A 21,131-nucleotide genomic window follows, 5' to 3' on the forward strand; every position below is an offset into this window, starting at 1 on the left:
ACTGAAAAATGGCTTGCAGCAGTGTAGGCGCGGTTTTTGGGCGCAGGCCGATCCATTTTTTAGCACGCCTGTAAAAAAAAGACCTCTTTTTTTTTTTTTTTTCTTGGCTGAAAATGGGCGTGCGGCACAATCAAAATTGCCGCGCTTCCATTTTGGGTCTGAGACCTTACCGCCAGCCATAGACCTAGTGGTAAAGAATTTGGGCGGTAATGACCTACGCGCGTCAAATGCCACTTGGCACACGAGTCCGTTAAGCACGCCAGAAAATAAAAATTATTTTTCAGTCACGCGTAGCGGACGCACTCCAAAATTGAAATTACCACAAGGGCCACACGGTAGCCGGGCGCTAACTCCAATTTGGCACATGTTCGGCGCATGTAGGCGCCTACACGGCTTAGTAAAAGGGGCCCTGAGAGCCATATGATGCCAGAAGAAAACAAATTAGCTTCTCTAGAAATGGTCCTGGTGGCAAGCCTCTGAAGATGGTAAGGGGGAGGGGCTAATAAATGGGACAGCCGGCTTGGAGGGGAAGGAAGTGGAGGCAGGATGGTGATGGCTTTCTGGTGAGAGAAGCAGGTAGAGATTGAATTAGAAGGTTGAGGTTGACAGAGAGTGGGAGAGGGATGGAAGAGCTAGGGAAGGAAAGAGGGGAGGGAGAGAGTAAGAGAATGTTGGGGGAGGGGAGAATATTGGAAGGAAGGTAGGAGAGAGTTGGGGAGTGATGTTCAGGGCCAGATATTAGGAGGTGACAAATTGCCCTGGGCTCCCATTACACAGGGAGCCACAAAATTGGTTCAATCTGAATTGGAAATAGCCCGAAGGTGGGTTTCTGCCCTATGCCTCTGCATGTCTAACACGCTAGGAGAGAGAGGAACTGTGGGAAACTGATTTTGCTTTACTTGGACCAGTTGCTGTCTATGCACCTGAGCAGTTAGACTGGCTATATCACTGGGGAGGACTGGTTTCCCGCTTCCCCCCTCGCCCCACTTTTACCCAGAATGCGCTGTCCTTTGGAGATTCTCACTCCCATATTAAAGATTTACTTCTTTTTTTTTCTTTTGCCAGTCACCCGTGCTTTTGAGAAATAATGATGAACACTGCTCTAGGCCTTATTCAACAATGATTTTTTTCTATTTGTACAGAATGAGAGAATATCCCTTTTGAATAAGGCCCTTTGAATTTAGCTTTCTAGACGCTGAAGCACTGTGATGTCGAGGCATAACATTTTTGCTTTATTTGCAAGATTTTTGCAATAACCACAGGATCAGGGAAAGCCTTTTGTCCTTTTGTACATAGACCCTTGTTGTTTATGCATAACATTTCCAAATGTTGCTTTATAGTGGTAAAAAAAAACAGAGGTTATTTACTATTTCCTTTATGAAGTTGGCCTCATCTCAAAGCTAGCTTTTGATGGCTTATTTTAAAAGTATTATGTCTCTGGTTGTCTGTATATTCTATGAGAAGGGTTTTGAAAATTTGCAGCTTGGTTTTCACGATTCTGCTGCCCTTTTGTGTGTGTTTACAGGGAGTTTTTGAATCATTTCATATATACAAAGAAGCCCATTTTTTTTGCTGAAAATCTTGCAGACTTTGAGTATTTCATGGTTAGAAAAATAATACAATTTCTAGTTCTCGTTATATGCAATGTTTTGGAACGTCCATGCCTCTCCCGTGGCCACACACCCTTTTGGGCTGTGCACTATCCCCCGAACTCTATATAGCGCGCCTAGCGTTCCACGCTGAAATCCAAGTGAATTCTGTAACATTGTGCATAACTTAATTGGCTTAACAAGCCATTGTTAACTGCACTTAACAAGCAATAATGAGCACTAATTGACAATAATTAAAATGTATACACGCAAATCGCTAAGTGCATTCTGTAATGCACAGCGCCTAAATTTTAATGCACACAGGTAAAAATGGGCATGGTTATGGGTGAGGAAATGGGTGTTTCATAGGCATTACAACATTTACGTGCACTGTTATAGAATATGGCCCTCTGCGCCTAAATCTACATGCCGGGATTAATGCCGCATTTTTGTTGGTATAAATGGAGGCGCATAGATTTAGGCACTAGGGTTTCAACTAAGCGTATTCTATATACCATGCCTAAATCTAGGTGCTCCTTATAGAATGCACTTAGGTGGAAATGTTTTCTACGTGAACCTTTTAGGCACCATATATTGAATCCCCCCAGTGGGATTTAGTCATCCAATGTTCTAGAATAGTGCACAGCCAGTTGCATGCACAAATTCTAATTGGTGCCAATCAATGTCAATAATTGCTTGTTGGCATCCAATTATTGATGGCTAACAGCTCGCTAGCCAATTAAATTGCATGTGCATCTTGGCAGCACGCACAAATTTGGACGGCATATATAGAATCGGGGATAAATGTACGGACAGATATGGGGAATGCTCCAGCAGTTAACAAGGAGGCTTTGTAGTTATTTTGCATTCACATTTGCATGTGCAAAATTTTAACACGCTTTAATAAAAGGGCCCTTAAGTGTTCTCAAAGATAACCAATATTTTGCTTATTTTCTGTAAGGTGCTGTATTCCTTCTGTTGTTAATAATTGTATTGTTTGGTCCTGTAGAGGCTGCAGTATTGTATCAGAACTATAAAGAGAAGGCTCTGGAGATTGACTCAGATGAGGATACTGACCCCAAACAAAAGTCAGATGAGAAGATTGTTGTTCAGTATAAACCTTTGAGATCTTCATGGAGTCAGCTGTCTGTGGTGAGTAGTGTACTTGTCCTGTATTTTTTCAAAAGTAGGCATGTTTAAGTACCTGATTGCGGATATTCAGGGGGAGATAACTGCTCGATATAGCCAGTTAGGCATTGATGTTCAGCGCCAAACCGGCTATGTTGAGCGGTCAAAAGAGGCCGCTTAAATAGCAGGCCTATCTTTGACTTCTAAAATGTTAACTAGTTAGTGCCGAGCATCGGCATAGCCGGTTAACTTTTTAGTGGCCAAAATAAACCCGGATATTCAACGCTGGTCTCCAGAAGTGGCCTGGCATTGAATATCCAGGTTTAACGCTGGCAGTGGACAGCAGACACGCTGCCCGCTGCCATGTGAATAACGGGCCCAACAACTCTGTTTTTCTTTCCTTAAAAGTTAGGATGTTTCTCAGTGTTGCAGAAGCCACTCAGAAATGTCGCAAACAATTTTTGGCCTTGTGCCCTAGTGTTATCACTAGAGATGACATTTGTGTAAAAGTTTCAATGTAAATGTGCTATAAAATTTGGGAGGCAAAGCTAATGTATTTTTTGAGCCATCTCAGAAATGTTTCTTAGTAATAAAGGAGTGGCTGAGGGCAGAACTGATTGTGTTCATGGGAACAGAAAATGGTTAACCTATCTGAGAACTATTCAGATTTAGGGCCTTCAGGTGCACTAGCGTTTTCAATGCATGCTAAATATTAGTGCAAACTAAACGTTAGAGACACCCATTTATTCCTATGGGTGCCTCTAACATTTAGCCTCTAGCACTGCTTAATAAACAGGGCCCTTACAATTGTCTCCCCTTTGGGTTATTTCTTTATTTCTATAGGAGAACTTTTTTGTTGTTTTCTTTTTGTTTGATTTCTCGAATGACATCGGTCATATAAGGATTGTTTTCTTCTTGTATTTTTTTGTGTGCAAAAAAAGAAAAAGGTTTTCTTTTCTGCCAACTTGTTGACTTATTCAAGGATTACCGTATTTTTCGGACTATAAGACGCACCGGACCATAAGACGCACCTAGGTTTTAGAGGAGGGAACTAGGAAAAATTTTTTTTTCCTTTTTCCCTCCTCTAACACCTAGGTGCTCCGGTGCGTCTTGTCCGAATCCCTCCCTCCACGTTCGGGATCGCCCTCCCCCCGGCCCTGTCACCACTTCTCCGTACTCACGTCACGCGATCTTCCCTGGTGGTCTAGTGACATCGGGGCAGGAAAGAGCCCCCTCTTTCCTGCCCAGCGCGCTGCTCTCCATCCTCCTGTATGCAGCCTGACGGTCTCGGCGAGATTCAAAATGGCCCGACGTCACTAGACCACCAGGGAAGATCGCTTGACGTGAGTAGGTAGAAGTGGTGACAGGGCCGGGGGGAGGGCAATCTCGAACTCGGAGGGCGGGCGGGCGGCCAGCCAGCCAGCCAGCCAAATCTACCTTCGGACTATAAGACGCACCCCCCATTTTCCTCCCAAATTTTGGGGGAAAAAAGTGCGTCTTATAGTCCGAAAAATACGGTACTTGAAAAATGATATATAATTCTGAATAAAAATTTTAAAAAATGATGTGTGAACAGGGAGGGTGAGGAAGAGGTGAGCAGAGGGGCAGGGCGTGGAAGCAGCAGAGGCAGAATAGAACTTTTAGTGGATTTGGTGATATGCAAGGGTCTACTAAATACTGGACATCCTAGTTATTGCTTTAATGTCAGTTTCTGTGAATTGGAATATAAATTAGCTAAGGGACCCTTTTTATGTGTGGTAAAATTTGCAGTCACCACGGCTTAACACAGAACCTAGTCGCACAGTAGCTGCAAATCGTACACAGCAACCAGTAGTGGTGGAACTAACATTTTCATGTGCAGGTCCTGCATTAACATGCCAATTAGTGCATAATACCTGGCTGCAGTTAACGTGGGAATACTTAGTGCCTGAAAAGTAAGTGGTCCCACGTTAACTGCGCATTAACCAGTTTGTACTACTGCTACTACTACTTATCATTTCTATAGCACTACTAGATGTATGCAGTAACATAGTAACATGAAGGGGCATAATCGAACGGGGGTGGCCATCTATAAGGGCGGCCATCTCCAATGATGGCCCCGTTAAGCGGCATGCCCGACTGTATTATCGAAACAAGATGGCCGGCCATCTTTTGTTTCGATAATACGTCGGGGACACCCAAATGTCAACATTTGGGCCGCCCTTAGAGATCGCCGGCGTTAGAGATAGCCGCCATCGGTTTTCGCCGATAATGGAAACTAATGGCGGCCATCTCAAACCCGGCCAAATCCAAGCAATTTGGTCATGGGAGGAGCCAGCATTTGTAGTGCACTGGTCCCCCTCACATGCCGGGGCACTGCGGTGGACTTCACAGATTGATCCCAGGTACATAGCTCCCTTACCTTGTGTGCTGAGCCCCCAACCCCACTACCCACAACTGTACAACACTACCATAGCCCTTAAAGGGTAACGGGGGGCACCTACATGTGGGTACAGTGGGTTTTGGGCGGGTTTTGGAGGGCTCCCATTTACCACCACAAGTGTAACAGTTAAGGGGGGATGGGCCTGGGTCTGCCTGCCTGAAGTGCACTGCAGTATCCACTAAAAATTGCTCCAGGGACCTGCATAGTGCTGTGATGGAGCTGGGTATGACATTTGAGGCTGGCATAGAGGCTGGCAAAAAAATTTGTTTTTTGTTTTTTTTTGGGGGAGTGGGAGGGGGTTGGTGACCACTGGGGGAGTAAGGGGAGGTGATCCCCGATTCCCTCCGGTGGTCATCTTGTCAGTTCGGGCACCTTTTTGAGGCTTGGTCGTGAACAAAAAGGGACAAAGTAAAATCGTCCAAATGCTCATCAGGGCCAGCCGGCCTTTTTTCCACGCCCCCGTCCCACCTTCGGTACACTGCCGACACGCCCCCTTGAACTTTGGCCGGCCCTGTGACGGAATGCAGTTGAAGCCGGCCAAAATCGGCTTTTGATTATACCGATTTGGCCGGCCTTAGGAGAAGCCCGGTCATCTCTCGATTTGTTTCGGAAGATGGCCGCCCTTCTCCTTCGAAAATAAGCAGGATGGTAACATAGTAGATGACGGCAAAAAAAGACCTGCACAGTCCATCCAGTCTGCCCAACAAGATAAACTCATATGTGCTACTTTTTGTGTATACCTTACCTTGATTTGTATCTGCCATTTTCAGGGCACAGACCGTAGAAGTCTGCCCAGCACTAGCCCCGCCTCCCAACCACTAGTCCTGCCTCCCAACACCGGCTCTGCCACCCAATCTCGGCTAAGCTTCTGAGGATCCATTCCTTCTGAACAGGATTCCTTATTTTTTATCCCACGCATGTTTGAATTCCGTTACCGTTTTCATCTCCACCACTCTCTCCGTGAAAAAATACTTCCTGACATTTTTCTTGAGTCTGCCCCCCTTCAATCTCATTTCATGTCCTCTAGTTTTACCCCCTTCCCATCTACGGAAAAGGTTCGTTTGCGGATTAATACCTTTCAAATATTTGAACGTCTGTATCATATCGCTCCTGTTTCTCCTTTCCTCTAGGGTATACATGTTCAGGTCAGGAAGTCTCTCCTCATACGTCTTGTAATGCAAATCCCATACCATTCTCGTAGCTTTTCTTTGCACCGCTTCAATTCTTTTTACATCCTTAGCAAGATACGGCCTCCAAAACTGAACATAATACTCCAGGTGGGGCCTCGCCAACAACTTATAAAGGGGCATTAAAACCTCTTTTCTTCTGCTCGTCACACCTCTCTCTATACAGCCTAGCAACCTTCTAGCTACGGCCACTGCCTTGTCACCCTGTTTCGTCGCCTTCAGATCCTCAGATACTATCACCCCAAGATCCCTCTCCCCGTCTGTACATATCAGACTCTCACCGCCTAACACATATGTCTCCCGTGGATTTCTACTCCCTAAGTGCATCGCTTTGCATTTCTTCGCATTGAATTTTAATTGCCAAACCTTAGACCATTCTTCTAGCTTCCGCAGATCCTTTTTCATGTTTTCCACTCCCTCCTGGGTGTCCACTCTGTTACAAATCTTAGTATCATCCGCAAAAAGGCAAACTTTACCTTTTAACCCTTTGGCAATCTCACTCACAAATATATTGAACAGAATCAGCCCCAGCACCGATCCCTGAGGCACTCCACTACTCAGCTTTCCCTCATCCGAGCAAATTCCATTAACCACCACCCTCTGGCTCGACAGAACTTTCAATCTAATCAAGACAGACAAATAAGGGAATGGGACTTGATATACCGCCTTTCTGTGGTTTTTTTGCAACTACATTCAAAGTGGTTTACATATTATATATAGGTACTTATTTGTCCACAGTCACAAGGAACTGCAGTGAGAATCAAACCCAGTTCCCAAAGATCAAAGTCCACTGCACTAACCACTAGGCTACTCCTCAGATATAGGTATTGCACAACTGAATAGGAGTTAGGACTTAAAAACAGCCTCAAAAATGAGGGCTTTTAGCCTAGATTTATAAACAGCCTGAGCTGGAGCTTGATGTACTGACTCAGGAAGTCTATTCCAGGCATACAGTACAGCAAGATAAAAGGAATGGAGTCTGGAGACAGTGAAGGAGAAGGGTACAGATAAGAGAGATTTAACCAATGAACGGAGTTCCCTGGGAGGAGTGTAGAGAGAGATAAGAGTGGAGAGGTACGGAAGAGCTGCAGAGTGAATGCACTTGTAAATCAATAAAAGGAGTTTGAACTGTATGTGGAAATGGATAGGGAGCCAATGAAGTGACTTGAGGAGAGGGCTAATATGAGCATAGCGACACTGGTGGAATATAAGTCGTACAGCAGAATTTTGAATGGATTGAAGGGGAGAGAGATGGCTTGTTGGGAGACTTGTAAGAAGCAAGTTGCAGTAGACTTACCACCCAGAAACAGATCTAATTCCTCCCGACCTTATTTAAATCTACACTATCCGGATTGTTTTGGCCTCAAATACAAATCTACATACGCCTCCAACTTTCCTTTTTTGGGTACTCGACTGTGGAATGCCTTACCCAAATTAGTTAAATCAACTGAGAACTATCTAAAGTTTAGAAAATTATTAAAGTCCATCCTATTCAAAAAGGTCTACTCTCCAGATGCAACTTAATCTGATCAATTTCTTTGGTTTCAAATAATCTAGTGACACTTAAACTTATTTCTTTACTATTCTGTTGTTTAATATAATGCCAATCTTTAATTTACTGTTTTACTGTTTAAATTTACTATTAATACTGTAGTCCTGATATGCTTTTGTAAGCCACATGGAGCCTACAACCAGTGGGAAAATGTGGGATATAAATGCTTTAAATAAATAAATACATCTAAATGTGAGGTGATAAGAGTGTGGATAAGAGTTTTGGTAGTTTGCTGAGAATGGACCGGGCAAATTTTGGTGATATTATAGCGAAAGAAATGACAGGTTTTAGCAGTCTGTTGGGTATGTGCAAAGAAAGAGAGAGAAGAGTCATGTTTAGTTTCAGATGGTGGTGAGACATCCAGGCAGCAGTGTCAGACAGGTAGGCTGAGACTTGGGCTTAGATTTCTGCTGAAATTTCTGCGTGGAGAAGTAGATCTGGGAATCGTCAGCATAAAAGATGATACTGAAAACCATGGGAGGAGATCAGATCACCGAGGGAATGATGGAGAAAAGAAGTAGTCTCAAGACAGAGCCCAGAGGTACACCAACTGATAGTGGGATAGAAGTGGAGGAGGATCCACCAGAGCATACATTAAAAATTGCAATAGGAGAGATAAGAAGAAAACCAAAAAAGAACAGTGTCCCAAAATCTAAACAAAGACAGTGTGTCAAGGAATAGCAACAGTATCCAAAGCAGCAGATAGATCAAGAAGAATGAGGATAGATTAGAGACCTTTGGATCTGACCAGGGATAGATCATTGTAGACTTTAGCAAGGGCTGTTTCAGTTGAATGGAGAGGGTGAAAACCAGATTGAAGTGGATTAAGAATAGCTTGAGTTGAAGGAAAGTCAAGACAATGGCAGTGAACAGTATGTTCAAGTAGCTTGGATAAGAAAGGGAGATGGGGTGATAGTTTGGAGGGCAGGTAGGATCCAATGAAGTTTTTTTGAGGAGTGATATAACTACGGCATGTTTGAAGGCATTAGGAACAGTTGCAGTGGAAAGTGAAAGAATGAGGATATGACAGATAGAAGAGATGACAGTAACAGAGATCGTGCTGAGTAGATGGGTGGGAATAAGAACAGAAGAAAACGTTTGGAAGAGGAAAGAAAATGTGCAGTTCCCTTTTCAGTGATATCAGAAAAAGAAAAATGTGACAGGGATTGAAGGAGGGTTGACAAAATGGACTGGGGGAAGGAGAGGTGGAGGTGACTTGGTTGAGATTTCAAGGTTAATCTTGTCATGGAAGTACTCAGCCATAGTCTGGGGAGAAAGTGAAGGGTGGGGTGGGGTGAAGACACTGAGTAGAGAGTTCAGTGTGGAAAAGAGACATCAAGGGTTTGAGCGAAGAGAGTTTGTGAAATGGATGCAGTTCTCTTGTTTGGCTTATGAAAAGCAGACTGGAAGGAGGTCAGCAACATAGTAACATAGTAACAGGGTTACATATTAAATGACGGCAGATAAAGACCTATATGGTCCATCCAGTCTGCCGAACAAGATAAACTCATTACATGGTATGTGATACTTTGTGTATATACCCGAGTTTGATTTGTCCTTGCCTTTCTCAGGGCACAGACCGTAAAAGTCTGCCCAGCACTGTTCCTAAGTTCAGAAGCTAACATCGAAGCCCCTTAAAATTTACACTCCAGCCCATCCCTATCTATTCAGTCCCGATCAGGGCGTAGACCGTAGAAGTTTGCCCAGCTCCTGTTTTGTTTCCCAATTACCGGCGTCACCACACAATCCCCGCTAAGATTCCATGGAACCATTCCTTCTAAACAGGATTCCTTTGTGTTTATCCCACGCATGTTTGAATTCCATTACCATTTTCACCTCCACCACCTCCCGTGGGAGGGCATTCCACATATCCACCACCCTCTCCATGAAAAAATACTTCCTGACATTAGTCCTGAGTCTGCCCCCCTTCAACCTCAATTCATGTCCTCTAGTTCTACTGCCTTCCCGTCTCTGAAAAAGGTTCATTTGCGGATTAATACCTTTCAAATATTTGAACGTCTGTATAAAAGTATGAAGTCAGCATGAATATGGGATTTTAGCCAAAGGCGTTCAGCAGATTGGGCACAGGAACATAGGTATCAGATTCTAGAGGTCAGCCAAGGCTGGGTTTGGTATGTCTTACAGAACATGGAATGGGAGGAGTGAAGGCATCCAGAGCAGAGGAGAGAATAGTATTATAGGAAGAGACAGCCTCATTGACAGACTTGGATAACAAAGTGGTTGAGAAGAGGGATGAAACACTGGTGGAGAGAGTGCAAGGGTCAATAGCCTGAAGATTTCTAAATGTGTTGGTGGAGATTGGAAAGGACTGGGTGAAGGGTGATTAAGTGTGAAAGTTATCAGATGATGGGGGGAAGAACTGAGGTGCAGAAATTGGAATGTGAGCAGTTGAAGAAGGCAAAATCAAGATAGTGGCCGTTCTGGTGAGCAGGGGTAGTGGAGCACAGCTGAAGATTAAAAGAGGATAGTAAAGCGAGAAACTGAGAGGCATAAGAGTCAGAGGGGTCATTAGCATGAATGTTAAAATCCCCAAGAATGAGGGAAGGAGATGAAGGTTTGAGAATGAAGGAGAGCCAGGAGTCAAAGTCAGGGGGAAAGGAAGAAAGGGACTTTTCAGGAGGTCGATAAATGGTAAGTACAGCACACTAGCTGCCTAGTGCATCCAAGCCGATTCTCTGGCCGTGCCACACACCCCAACACAAAGCATGTAACAAGCGGGTTACCACAAGGTAATTACTAAGCTATAGCAGGTCATCAATAGAAATAAAACAAAATAAAACATGGAAAAGAATATAAGATGATACCTTTCTTATTGGACATAACTTAATATATTTCTTGATTATCTTTCGAAGGTTGCCCTTCTTTGTCGGATTGGAAATAAGCAAATGTTGGTAGATGACAGTATATATAAGTGAAATATCAAAGCATTTCAGTGACAGTCTAACAGGATGGGGGTGGGTAGGTGAGAGACAGGGAGATATGCATGGAGACAGGAGGGTGTCAAAGCAATACAATTTTATGGTTTATAATGGGCTAGAAAACCCAGATCTTTGTTAATTCCTGTCTGGTGGGTGTCAAAATATTTAATCATTCTGACTTTAAAGGTCTTACATTCCTGTATTGTTTTAAAGTTCCCTTTTAGGATTCTTACCATGAAATCACTGGTACAGTGTTCTGGTTTTGTAAAGTGCTGCCCCACAGGCATGACATCTATATTGGTACTAACATTTTTCATATGGTGTCTATGTAAATTAAATCTCTTCTTTAGCATCTGACTTGTTTCTCTAATGTAGCAGCCCTCATTGCATTTTTTACACTGAATTGATACCACATTGGAAGATGAGCACATGAAAGATTCCTTAATGTTGAATATTTTTCCTTTGTGAATGACTGTGGGGTCCTGTGAAATATTTTGGCATAGTTTGCAGCTGGATATATTGCAAGGATGTGGGCCATTCTTTTCTTTTTCAGTCTGTGTTGGGAGCTTACTTCTAATTAGCTTGTGTTTTAAGTTGGGTAGCTGTCGGAAGGCCAGCACTGGTGGAGATGGGAATATCTCTTTCAGTAATCCATCCTCCTGGAGTAGAGGCTGCAGATCTTTTCTGATTTTTCTTAATTTTTCCATCTCTGGGTTGTATGTCACTATAAGGAGGATTCTGTCTGTGGCTTTTTTTTTCTTTGTAGTGTAGCAAAAACCCTTAACCTGGTTATGCGTTAGCAGTTACCCCTCGGTATCCCATATGTTAAGTGCTTAGTACAGTTGAGTAAAAGGTCCCGTAAACTACTTAAAGGAGTAGCCTAATGGTTAGAACAGCAGGCTGGGAACTAGGGCAGCTTGGTTAAAATCTTGCTGCCACACCTTGTGATCTTTGGCAAGTTTCTTAAGCATCCATTGCCTTAGGTGTAAATTTAGATTGTAAGCTTCTGGGGATAGGAAAATAACTGCTGTATCTAAATGTAACTTGCTTTGAGCTACAGCTAAATTTAAAATCCCTTCTCTGCTTTACTTAAGGTTTCCGTAGACCAGGGTTCTCAACCCAGTCCTCGGGGCACATCCAGCTGTAAAGGATAATCATAATAAATATGCATGAGACAGATTTGCATGCACTTGCACCGATTTGTTAGTAAATATGTCTCATGTACTCTCATTGTGGGAATGCTGAAAACCTGGCTGGTTAAGTGTGCCTCAAAGACTGGATTGAAAACCACTACCTTAGACCTTTGAGGCTGACTTTTGGGTGCTACCCCGAGGTCTACACATCACCTAGGGAGTAATTCTATAACAGAGCGCCTAAAATTATGCCTCTGGAAGGCACATGATAGAAGTCTATTCTATAAAGTAGGGGGTCCTCGAATCCAGTCCTCGAATTCCACAACCCAATCTTCTACCAGGTACGTGTGACCTGGATTGGCCACTGTTGGAAGCAGGATGCTGGACTAGATGGACCACTGGTCTATTCCAGTATGGCTATTCTTATGTCCTTAATGCTGCCCAAGGAAAGGAAAATGGCTCTATGACTCACCTAAGTGCTCTCAGCTAAACGGTAGGCACATTAATACCCAGTTACACATACAGAAGGCGCCTACGTCTTTATATACCTTTGACCATGTCCCACAGTCTCCTTATTCTCATTCCTCAATCTCTTCCTCTTCCTCTCCATCCTTCCTACTCCTTACCCCTCCCAATCACTTCTCATTTTGCTCATCCTATCCTATCTTTGTTTACCTCTCCATGCTCAATTTACATATCCTCAAAACCCCACTACTACTATGTTTACTACAACTTGTAACATTCTCCTTCAAGACTTTGTAATTCTATTTACTAAGCCACATTGAACCTGCTATGTGTGCTCAAATCCAGTCCTCGAGGTTCACAACTCAGCCTAGTTTTCAGGATTTCCATAATGAATATGAATGAGATCTATTTGCATGTGATGGAAGCGGTGAATGGAAATAGAACCCATACGTATTCATTGTGGAAATCCTGAAAACCATAGTACATAGTAACATTCAGGCTGTATGAAATCACTGCTCGCTGCCATCAATTGCTAGAGACAAGAAAACTTTTAAAAAGTACCTGAGGAGGGCGGGGGGAATCAAGAGAGACAAGGAGAGATGCCTGGTTGCCAGCTGGAGAGTGGACAGGAGGGAGAGATGCTGGACTATTTTTGTGGTCTTGAGGGGAAGAAAAGGTAAATGCTGGACTATTTGTGAGGGGGAAGAGAAGGTAAATGCTGGACCATGAGCGAGAGGGGAAGAAGGCCAAATGCTGGACCATGTGTGGAGGTGCAGGTGGGGTGAGGGGGGAAGAAGGTAAAATGTTGGACCATATGTGGGGGTGTGAGGGGGAAGAAGGTAAAATGCTGAACCATGTGTAGGGGTGTGTCTTGACAATTTTAGTGCCATGTAAGTGTCCCTGAGATGAAAAAGACTGAGAATCTCTGCCTAGATGTTTAATACCAGTTGCTTGCATGATGATGGAGCGCATCAAAAGCTTTTTGAGTTTGTTCGAGTTGGACGCTATACCCACTTTGACCAAGAGATATGTATTCATACACTCCATCATCAGTCGATATAAAGCTGAGCACTCATCGATTGACCTCTGAGGAAGGCTTTTGTAGCCGAAACACGGACCGTGTAGGGTCCAAATAAAGTTGAGTTTAGAGCATCTTATCCTGGTGTTTGGACTGATCTCTTGAACTTGGTTCTTTTCCACCTTTTTTTTTTGTTGTTGTGTGCTACCTCTAACCTGGCCAGTTAGCAGAAATATTCAGCAGCACTGTCCAGCTCTGCCATTCAGATCGCAGGAGGCAGCCCAGCTGGCTCCTGCAGTCAGCGGTGAGCCTGGCTATTCAATGCCGGGCCATTTCCGGTGACCGGCATTGAATATCAGGTTTATTCTTGGCTGCTACAAACTGAGCCGGCTAACTCAATATTAAGCATTGGCCAGCTAAGTTCATAGCGGCCAAAGATAGGCCTGCTGTTTATATAGCCTGATATGGCCACAAAGTTTAGCTGACCAGTGTTTGAATATTCACAGCTAGCTGGCTATATTGTGTGATGTAGCTTGTTAGCCACTATGTGCTTACCATGAATATTCAGTGGGAGATAGCTGGCTATCCCTACTACTAATCATTTCTATAGTGCTACTAGGTGTATGCAGTGCTGTACATGTCATGTGCAGATACTTTCCCTGTCCCTAGGAGGGCTTACAATCTAAGTTTTGTAGCTGGGACAATGGAGGGTTAGGTGACTTTGCCCAAGGTCACAAGGAGATGCAGTGGGAATTGAACCCAGGTTGCCAGGAGGATCAAAGACTGCTGCACTGACCATTAGGCCACTCCTCCTCTCCTGCTGAAAATTCACAGATAGCTGGTTAAGTGCTATTTAACCGGACAGGGGCCATTCCTGGCTGGTTAAATAGCGCTGAATATCAGGCAGTGTATGTCCATCTATAAAAATATATATGTAGATATATAGATATAGTTATAGATGTGTATGTCTGTGTGTGTAGTACATGTACATGTGTGTGTGGTGGGGGAATTGAATGGGTAGGGATGTGTATATGTGGGGTGTGCAGAGTGGGTGTATGAAAACACATACATAGAATAGGTGTGGGATGTGGGTGTGTGTAGTGGCATGGTATGTGTGGGGGTGAATGTGTACAGCAAGGATGGGCAACTCTAGTTCTGGAGTGCGACTGGTAGTTCAGATTTTCAGAATATCCACAATGAATATGCATGAGATAGATTTCCATACAATGGAAATAGTGCATGCAAATTTATTTCATGCATATTCGTCGTAGATATCCTGAAAACCTGACTTCCCATTGGCATTTGAGGGTCAGAATAGCCTGTCCCTGGTTTAAGGAGGTATGGTGTGAGTATGGAAAGTAGGGTGTAGGTGTGGGATGCTAAGAGTTATGTAGGGCGGGTTTTAGGGGGCATATTCATTCCTCTGTTCTCCACTCCAAGCTTCCCCCTCCTGCCCTCCACTCTTCTCCTCTGTTTCCTCCTCTCATCTTGTTGTCATCTGCTTGTAGCACCAGTCAGCACTTCAGAGGCTGGTTTCCTGGAATCTCAGGGCTATCAATAGGGATCTTGGTGACTGTTCTGTGCACTGGCTGCTTATTCTTGGTTCTTTGCCAGTGGAAGGGAAGGTAGAAAGGGGGGCTTCATTTACTGCCCAGTTGCAATATTTCCAGGTGACAGTTCCTGACCTCCCAACCATACTATCCCTCCATCCACCATCCGGGCTGCTGCATATTTGTGTGGTGGTGTGTGACCTCTCCACCACCCCTCAGGCTCCTGCTTTGATTCTGTGTCTGCTTGTGAACTCATTAAACATGTAGATGGATGGATGGATGGATAAGCAGACAAATAGAAAAAGCCTTAGTAACAGGTGTCCTCACTGAATGTATAACACATCTAAATTAGCTCCAGGGTGATCTAGTATCTACAGACCAGTGAGCATGACATCAATGCTGAGCAGACTCAAGTGATACCTACTGTGCCTGAATACCTACTGTGCCTGAATGTAATTAGCCTTGAGCTACAACTGAACAAGATGTGAGCCAAATGCAATAAATAAATAAACAAACAAACAAACAATATGATGGAAGCTATTGTTAAGCTAATGGAAGCTATTGTTAAGAACAAAATGTCTGATCATATGACTAAACATGGCTTAAAGGGGAAGAGTCGATACTGATTTAGCAATGGAAAGTCATGTGTTAATAATCTATTAGAATTCTTTGACAGTGTAGATAAGATAGCAAGCAGATAATAACAAGGAAGTCAATACAGCGTATCTGTATTTTCAGAAGGGATTTTATCAAATCCCTCATGAGAGGTGCTTCAGGAAATTAAAATGTCACAGGATAGGGCTGAGGTCCATGAGTCTGCATGTATTTTGATATTTAATAAATTTACTGCAATAAACCTCTGGTAACACATATAGAGGTGTATTTTCAAAGCACTTAGACTTACAAAGTTTCATAGTAACCTATGGAACTTTGTAAGTCTAAGTGCTTTGAAAATGAGCCCAATAGTAACATATTAATGACGGCAGATAAAGACCTGTACGGTCTATCCAGTCTGCCTAACAAGATAAACTCATTTTACATGGTATGTGATACTTTATATGTATACCCGAGTTTGATTTATCCTTGTCATTTTCAGGGCACAGACCGTAGAAGTCTGCCCAGCACTGTTCTTGAACTAAAGGTTCTGAAGCTAACATCGAAGCCCCTTAAAATTTACACTCCAGCCCATCCCTATATATATATATAATTTTTTTTGTATATTCCTTGGTTGGTCAACGTTTCTCCCCAACTTTTTGGACTTCTTTGTGATTTTTCTTAGGGAAATATTCTTCCCGTTGTAATGGTTTGATACAGGATAAGGCTGAACAGATTAGGGCGCTACATCTTGGAAATGGGGAATACGACAGCAATTTATAAAATTATGAGTAGTGAGTAACAGGCTTACACTTTCATGTAATGGCAAAGGGACAGTGCTTGACACTAACTGGTAAAGATGTAAAATACATTTTAGAAAACAATTTTTAGTCAATGCACAATTAAGCTGCAAAAATTGTTTCCAGAAGATGTGGTCTAGCTTAATATTATAGATGGATTTTTTTTTGACACGTTTCCGAAGAACAGGGCCATGAACAATTTTTAGCCAGGCAGACATGAGGAATGCCATATCTCAGGAATGCTAAGGGTGAACCATGCTAAAGAGAGATTTACAGCGGCCAAAGAATGACTTGAGAGCCAGAGAGAGAGAGAGATTTAAGATGGTCTGTCTGAAGTATAAATCTAGAAGGATGTAAATATAGTATTACTTCGCAAATGACAATATGACATAATTTTCAAAGGAATTTGTCCAGTGGCCGAAAATCTCACAGTGTAGATGCTTATAGGTTCAGGGGATAGGAATGAGGGGAAAGAGCAAGTTACATTGGAAGGTGCACTCAGATTTCTTTCTGCTGGTAAGGTCACTATTTTAGTTTTTCTTCTCTTAGGATTGCTTCTCGTGAAAGCTGCAATTAGGATCACTGCACTGCCACTAAGGCTCTAATGAGTGACAGAAGAGGCGTAAAGAGTGTGAGAGATGCAAGGCGCAGTGCCCTGCAGGGTGCACGGAGCCAAAGATAACATGGCGCCGTGCCCCTGACGGGCATGCGCACCCAAGCCCAGCGGGGGGCGAGCGAGGCGAGGGAGGGTCAAGCCCCATCGCCTGGGCTCCCCGCTGGGCAACAGGAGGAGCCACGGAGGGGCTTAAAAGCCCGCGCAAATAGCTGGGTCGACCTCTTCCGGTCGCCACGGCAAGCGGACCGCAGCCGGATGGCATTTGTTAGGCAGCTGGCAGCTGTGTTTACTGTACAGCCCCCTTGCTGTGCGGCGGGGAACCCTGTTCAAGATTAGCCAGTCTTGCTAGTGCGGCGGACTTGGCTTGGGGGTTATTGAGCCAGAGGCTGAAGCGGCTTGGGTATGCCCTGGGTTAAGATATGTTGTTGTATTTAAATAAAGCTGCGGCCAAGTTGTGCCAAGTCAACAAATAACATGTGTGAAGTCGTTATTCAGTAAAAGGGATAAAACAGTAAACGGGGTGCCCGAAGGGTCTCGGCTGCCTATGTTATGAGTGAGTGAGCCTTCAAATAGGTGTGACATTCAGCTAATAAGTGAGATTTCCAATAAAACAGACAAAAAGTCTAACTGTGCAGGGACATACATATAACAATATTCTTAGTCCCAGGCAACTATTTCTTCAAACACAGAACACCAGCAGAGTAAATATCACTACAGAAAAACTTCAATAGATAATTCAGCATACTCCTGACATATTTTCACACATTTTCATAATTCATTGATCCATCTTTTTCCGTTTTTTTTTAGATCATTTCACTTGTCCAAGCTTTCCCATAATTATTAAATACGTTTTGTAAATTATTCTTTAAGACCCGTCCAAAAAGAAAGGTTCTCACAGTGTGGGAAACAGCTGCAAGTTAAGTGGTGCTAGTGATATTATTCAAGTTTTGATTTCTTTTTGGACGGTTCCTAAAGAATAATTTGCAAAGGTTGTTTAATAATTACGGGAAATCTTGGACGAGTGAAATTATCTTTAAAAAAATGAAAAAAGATGGATAAATGAAGATTTGCACATCATTCTTGAAATTCTGGATTGCAAAGTTGATGCTGTGAATTCTGTTGATCCTTATAAAAACTTATGAAAATGTGTAAAAATATATGGGGAGCAAGCCTAATTATCTATGAAAATTTTTCTGTGATGATATTTACTCTGTTGGTGTTCTGTGTTTGAAGAAATAGTTATATATATATATATATATATATATTTTTTAATTACATAAGTACAGAAGTATTGCCATACTGGGAAAGACCAAAGGTCCATCATGTTGGATTATTTGTAGTAAATAATTAGCAGATTTTAGTACACACAGCTTCAGCTTTAGAAATGTTAATTTCTTTCTTCATCTCTCTCTCATTCACCCCTGAATAATTCACTGCTGAGTCACTTTAAAGTTGAAGTAACAAAACATCTGTTTACTCACAGTTTGCAGTTAGATTATAATCAGACAGGCTTATATTTACATATTACTATACATTTGTCTTATCAGCTCCTTCCATGTGCTTAGATGGTAATGGATGCTCACACCACCATAGATCCTCTCAGGTTAGGAGAGATCATGAGCTCCATGTGCTCCATGTGCTGCATCTGCTGCATCTGCTGTGTCTAACCCCCACAGGAAGTTGCATAGCTGTGTGACCTCTCTAAGTAATTCACATCAGAGGTCACAGAGTAATCACAGAGAAATAATAGGTGACAGGCAATGCATGTAAAATACAATTACATTCCAACAAACCCCTTCTCATGCATAACTGTCATGCAATTATTTATTCATACAAAGTCCAAGCTTTATACGCAGATTCACAAAATGTTCTCTGGGTAACGGTTTGGTCATGATGTCAGCTGTCATCTCACTGGTGTGACAATAGTGTAGACTGATGACCCCTTCTTTCGCCAACTCTCGCACGTTGTGGTATTTCGTTGCGATGTGCTTGGTGCGTGACTGAACCTTGTCATTCTGTGACAGTCGGATGCAGCTCTGATTATCTTCCATTATCTGGATTGGTCTCTTTTCAGCTATTCCAAAATCCAGCAAAAGTTTTTCAATCCACATCAGTTCTCTGCACGCTTCCGATACGGCCACGTATTCAGCTTCTGTAGAAGACAAACTCACAATACTTTGTTTATGACTGGCCCATGAAATGTGTACATTTCCATACATAAACACATATCCACTTGTGGATTTATAATCAGAATGATCCCCTGCCCAATCTGAATCACAGTAACATATTAGTTTTGGATTACTATTGGCTGAAATCTTTAATTTACAATCAATGGTACCCTTTAAATACCTTACCATCCTTTTAACTGCAGTCCAATCTGATTTGATAGGTGAGCTGACCCTTCTGCTCAAAATTCCTACTGCATTTGCTATATCAGCCCTGTATGTGGTAGCTAGATATAAAAGCTTACCTATGGCTGATCTATATTGGATGTTATCTGGTAAAGGTTCTCTTACTGTTTCATCCTTCAGAAAATCAGTGATCATGGGAGTGCTTACAACTTGGGCATCTTGCATACCTAAACTTTCAATAAGCTCATTTATTTTCTGCTTCTGGCTTAGAAGATAAGAACCATCATTTTGTTTCTCAATTTCTATACCAAGATAGTATGACACATTACCAAGTTCTTTTATCTCAACATTGAGGTTTAAACATTTTACAATGTCCTTGTACTCTTGCTCACTTTCGCTTGCAATGAGCAGATCATCAACAAAAGCTAAAATGTATGCATATTGTCCATTTGTGCACCTAGTGTACAAACATTTATCTGCTTCACCTTGCTTAAATCCTAAATTTGTCAATATTTCATGCAATTTATCATTCCAACATTTTGCACTTTGCTTTAATCCATAAAGACCTTTGTTTAATTTACACACTAGCTGTCTTTGTTTTGTATTTATGAAACCTGTTGGTTGTTCCATGTACAAGTCTTCAGTTATATCTCCGTGAAGAAATGCTGTTTTCACATCAATGTGTTTGACTTGCATGCCTTTTGAGACTGCAATGCTCAGAAGTGTTCTGATTGTCGTGTGTTTCACTACAGGTGCAAACACTTCATCAAAATCTTCTCCATATTTTTGAAGATATCCCTTTGCCACTAATCTGGCTTTATACCTTTCCACTTTTCCTTGTGCATTCCTTTTTAACTTGAATACCCATTTGCATCCTATAGCTTTCTTGCCAGGAGGTAATTTTGTAAGAATCCAAGTATTATTTTTATCCAATACATCAATTTCTTCTTGTGCAGCTTTATGCCATTCAGCAGCTTCTTCTGCTGGCATTTTCTCAATCTCATCCCATGTTAAGGGCTCTTGAGCTTCTGCTGACTTTGTTAGGTAAGACAGTCTTAGGGGTGGAACACCTTTGTTTTCCCTGGATGAGCGTCTGACAACAGGTTGGTCTGACCTTTCCGCGTCCTCTAAATCTGAGAGTCCTTCTCCAATTGATTCCCCTTCTCCAACTGTACTGTCTTCTTCAATGATCCTTTCTGTGTCTGTTTCCTCTGCCTGTTCCTCGTTAGATACAGATGAGTTGCTTTCAGACATCTGCCTTGGTATGGCATTTATATACACTGGCATGTCTATTATGGTTCTATTTTCATATTCTGGATGATAAGGCTCATCTGGGATAATCCAGCCTTTATCAACCCTTTTGTTTTCATCAAAATATGTAACATGTCTTATGCCAACAATGCCAGTTTTCAGATTCAAAATTCTATATCCTTTGTGTCCTGGAGCATAGCCAACTAAAATGCCCCTTTCTGTTGTGGAATCCAGCTTATGCCTTCTTTGCTTTGGTACATGAGCATATGCTGTACTTCCAAATGTTCTTATGTGTGACAGGTTTGGCTTCCTACCATGCCATGTCTCATGTGGTGTGCGCTCAGCGCCTTTAGTTGGCATTCTGTTTTGTAGGTACACTGCTGTGAGAATGGCTTCCCCCCATAGTCTTTTAGGGAGATTGCTATCTGACAGCATACATCTGGTCATTTCCACAAGTGACCTAAATTTTCTCTCTGCAACAGAATTTTGCTCTGGTGTATAAGCTACTGTTGTGATATGCTGAATGCCTTCTTGTT

General features: G+C 42.6%; 1 protein-coding gene across 1 annotated transcript in view; it reads left to right on the forward strand.

The window, feature by feature from the left end:
• The window catches only part of ARHGEF26 (Rho guanine nucleotide exchange factor 26), a 194,339-nt gene that overhangs the window by 23,113 nt on the left and 150,095 nt on the right, over window positions 1-21,131 (forward strand). The window contains exon 3 of the mRNA XM_030216522.1: window positions 2,599-2,741. Coding sequence (XP_030072382.1) covers window positions 2,599-2,741 — 143 coding nt within the window. The remainder of the gene's footprint in view (window positions 1-2,598; window positions 2,742-21,131) is intronic.

Source organism: Microcaecilia unicolor, chromosome 10, assembly GCF_901765095.1.
Source record: "Microcaecilia unicolor chromosome 10, aMicUni1.1, whole genome shotgun sequence".
NCBI lineage: Eukaryota > Metazoa > Chordata > Amphibia > Gymnophiona > Siphonopidae > Microcaecilia > Microcaecilia unicolor.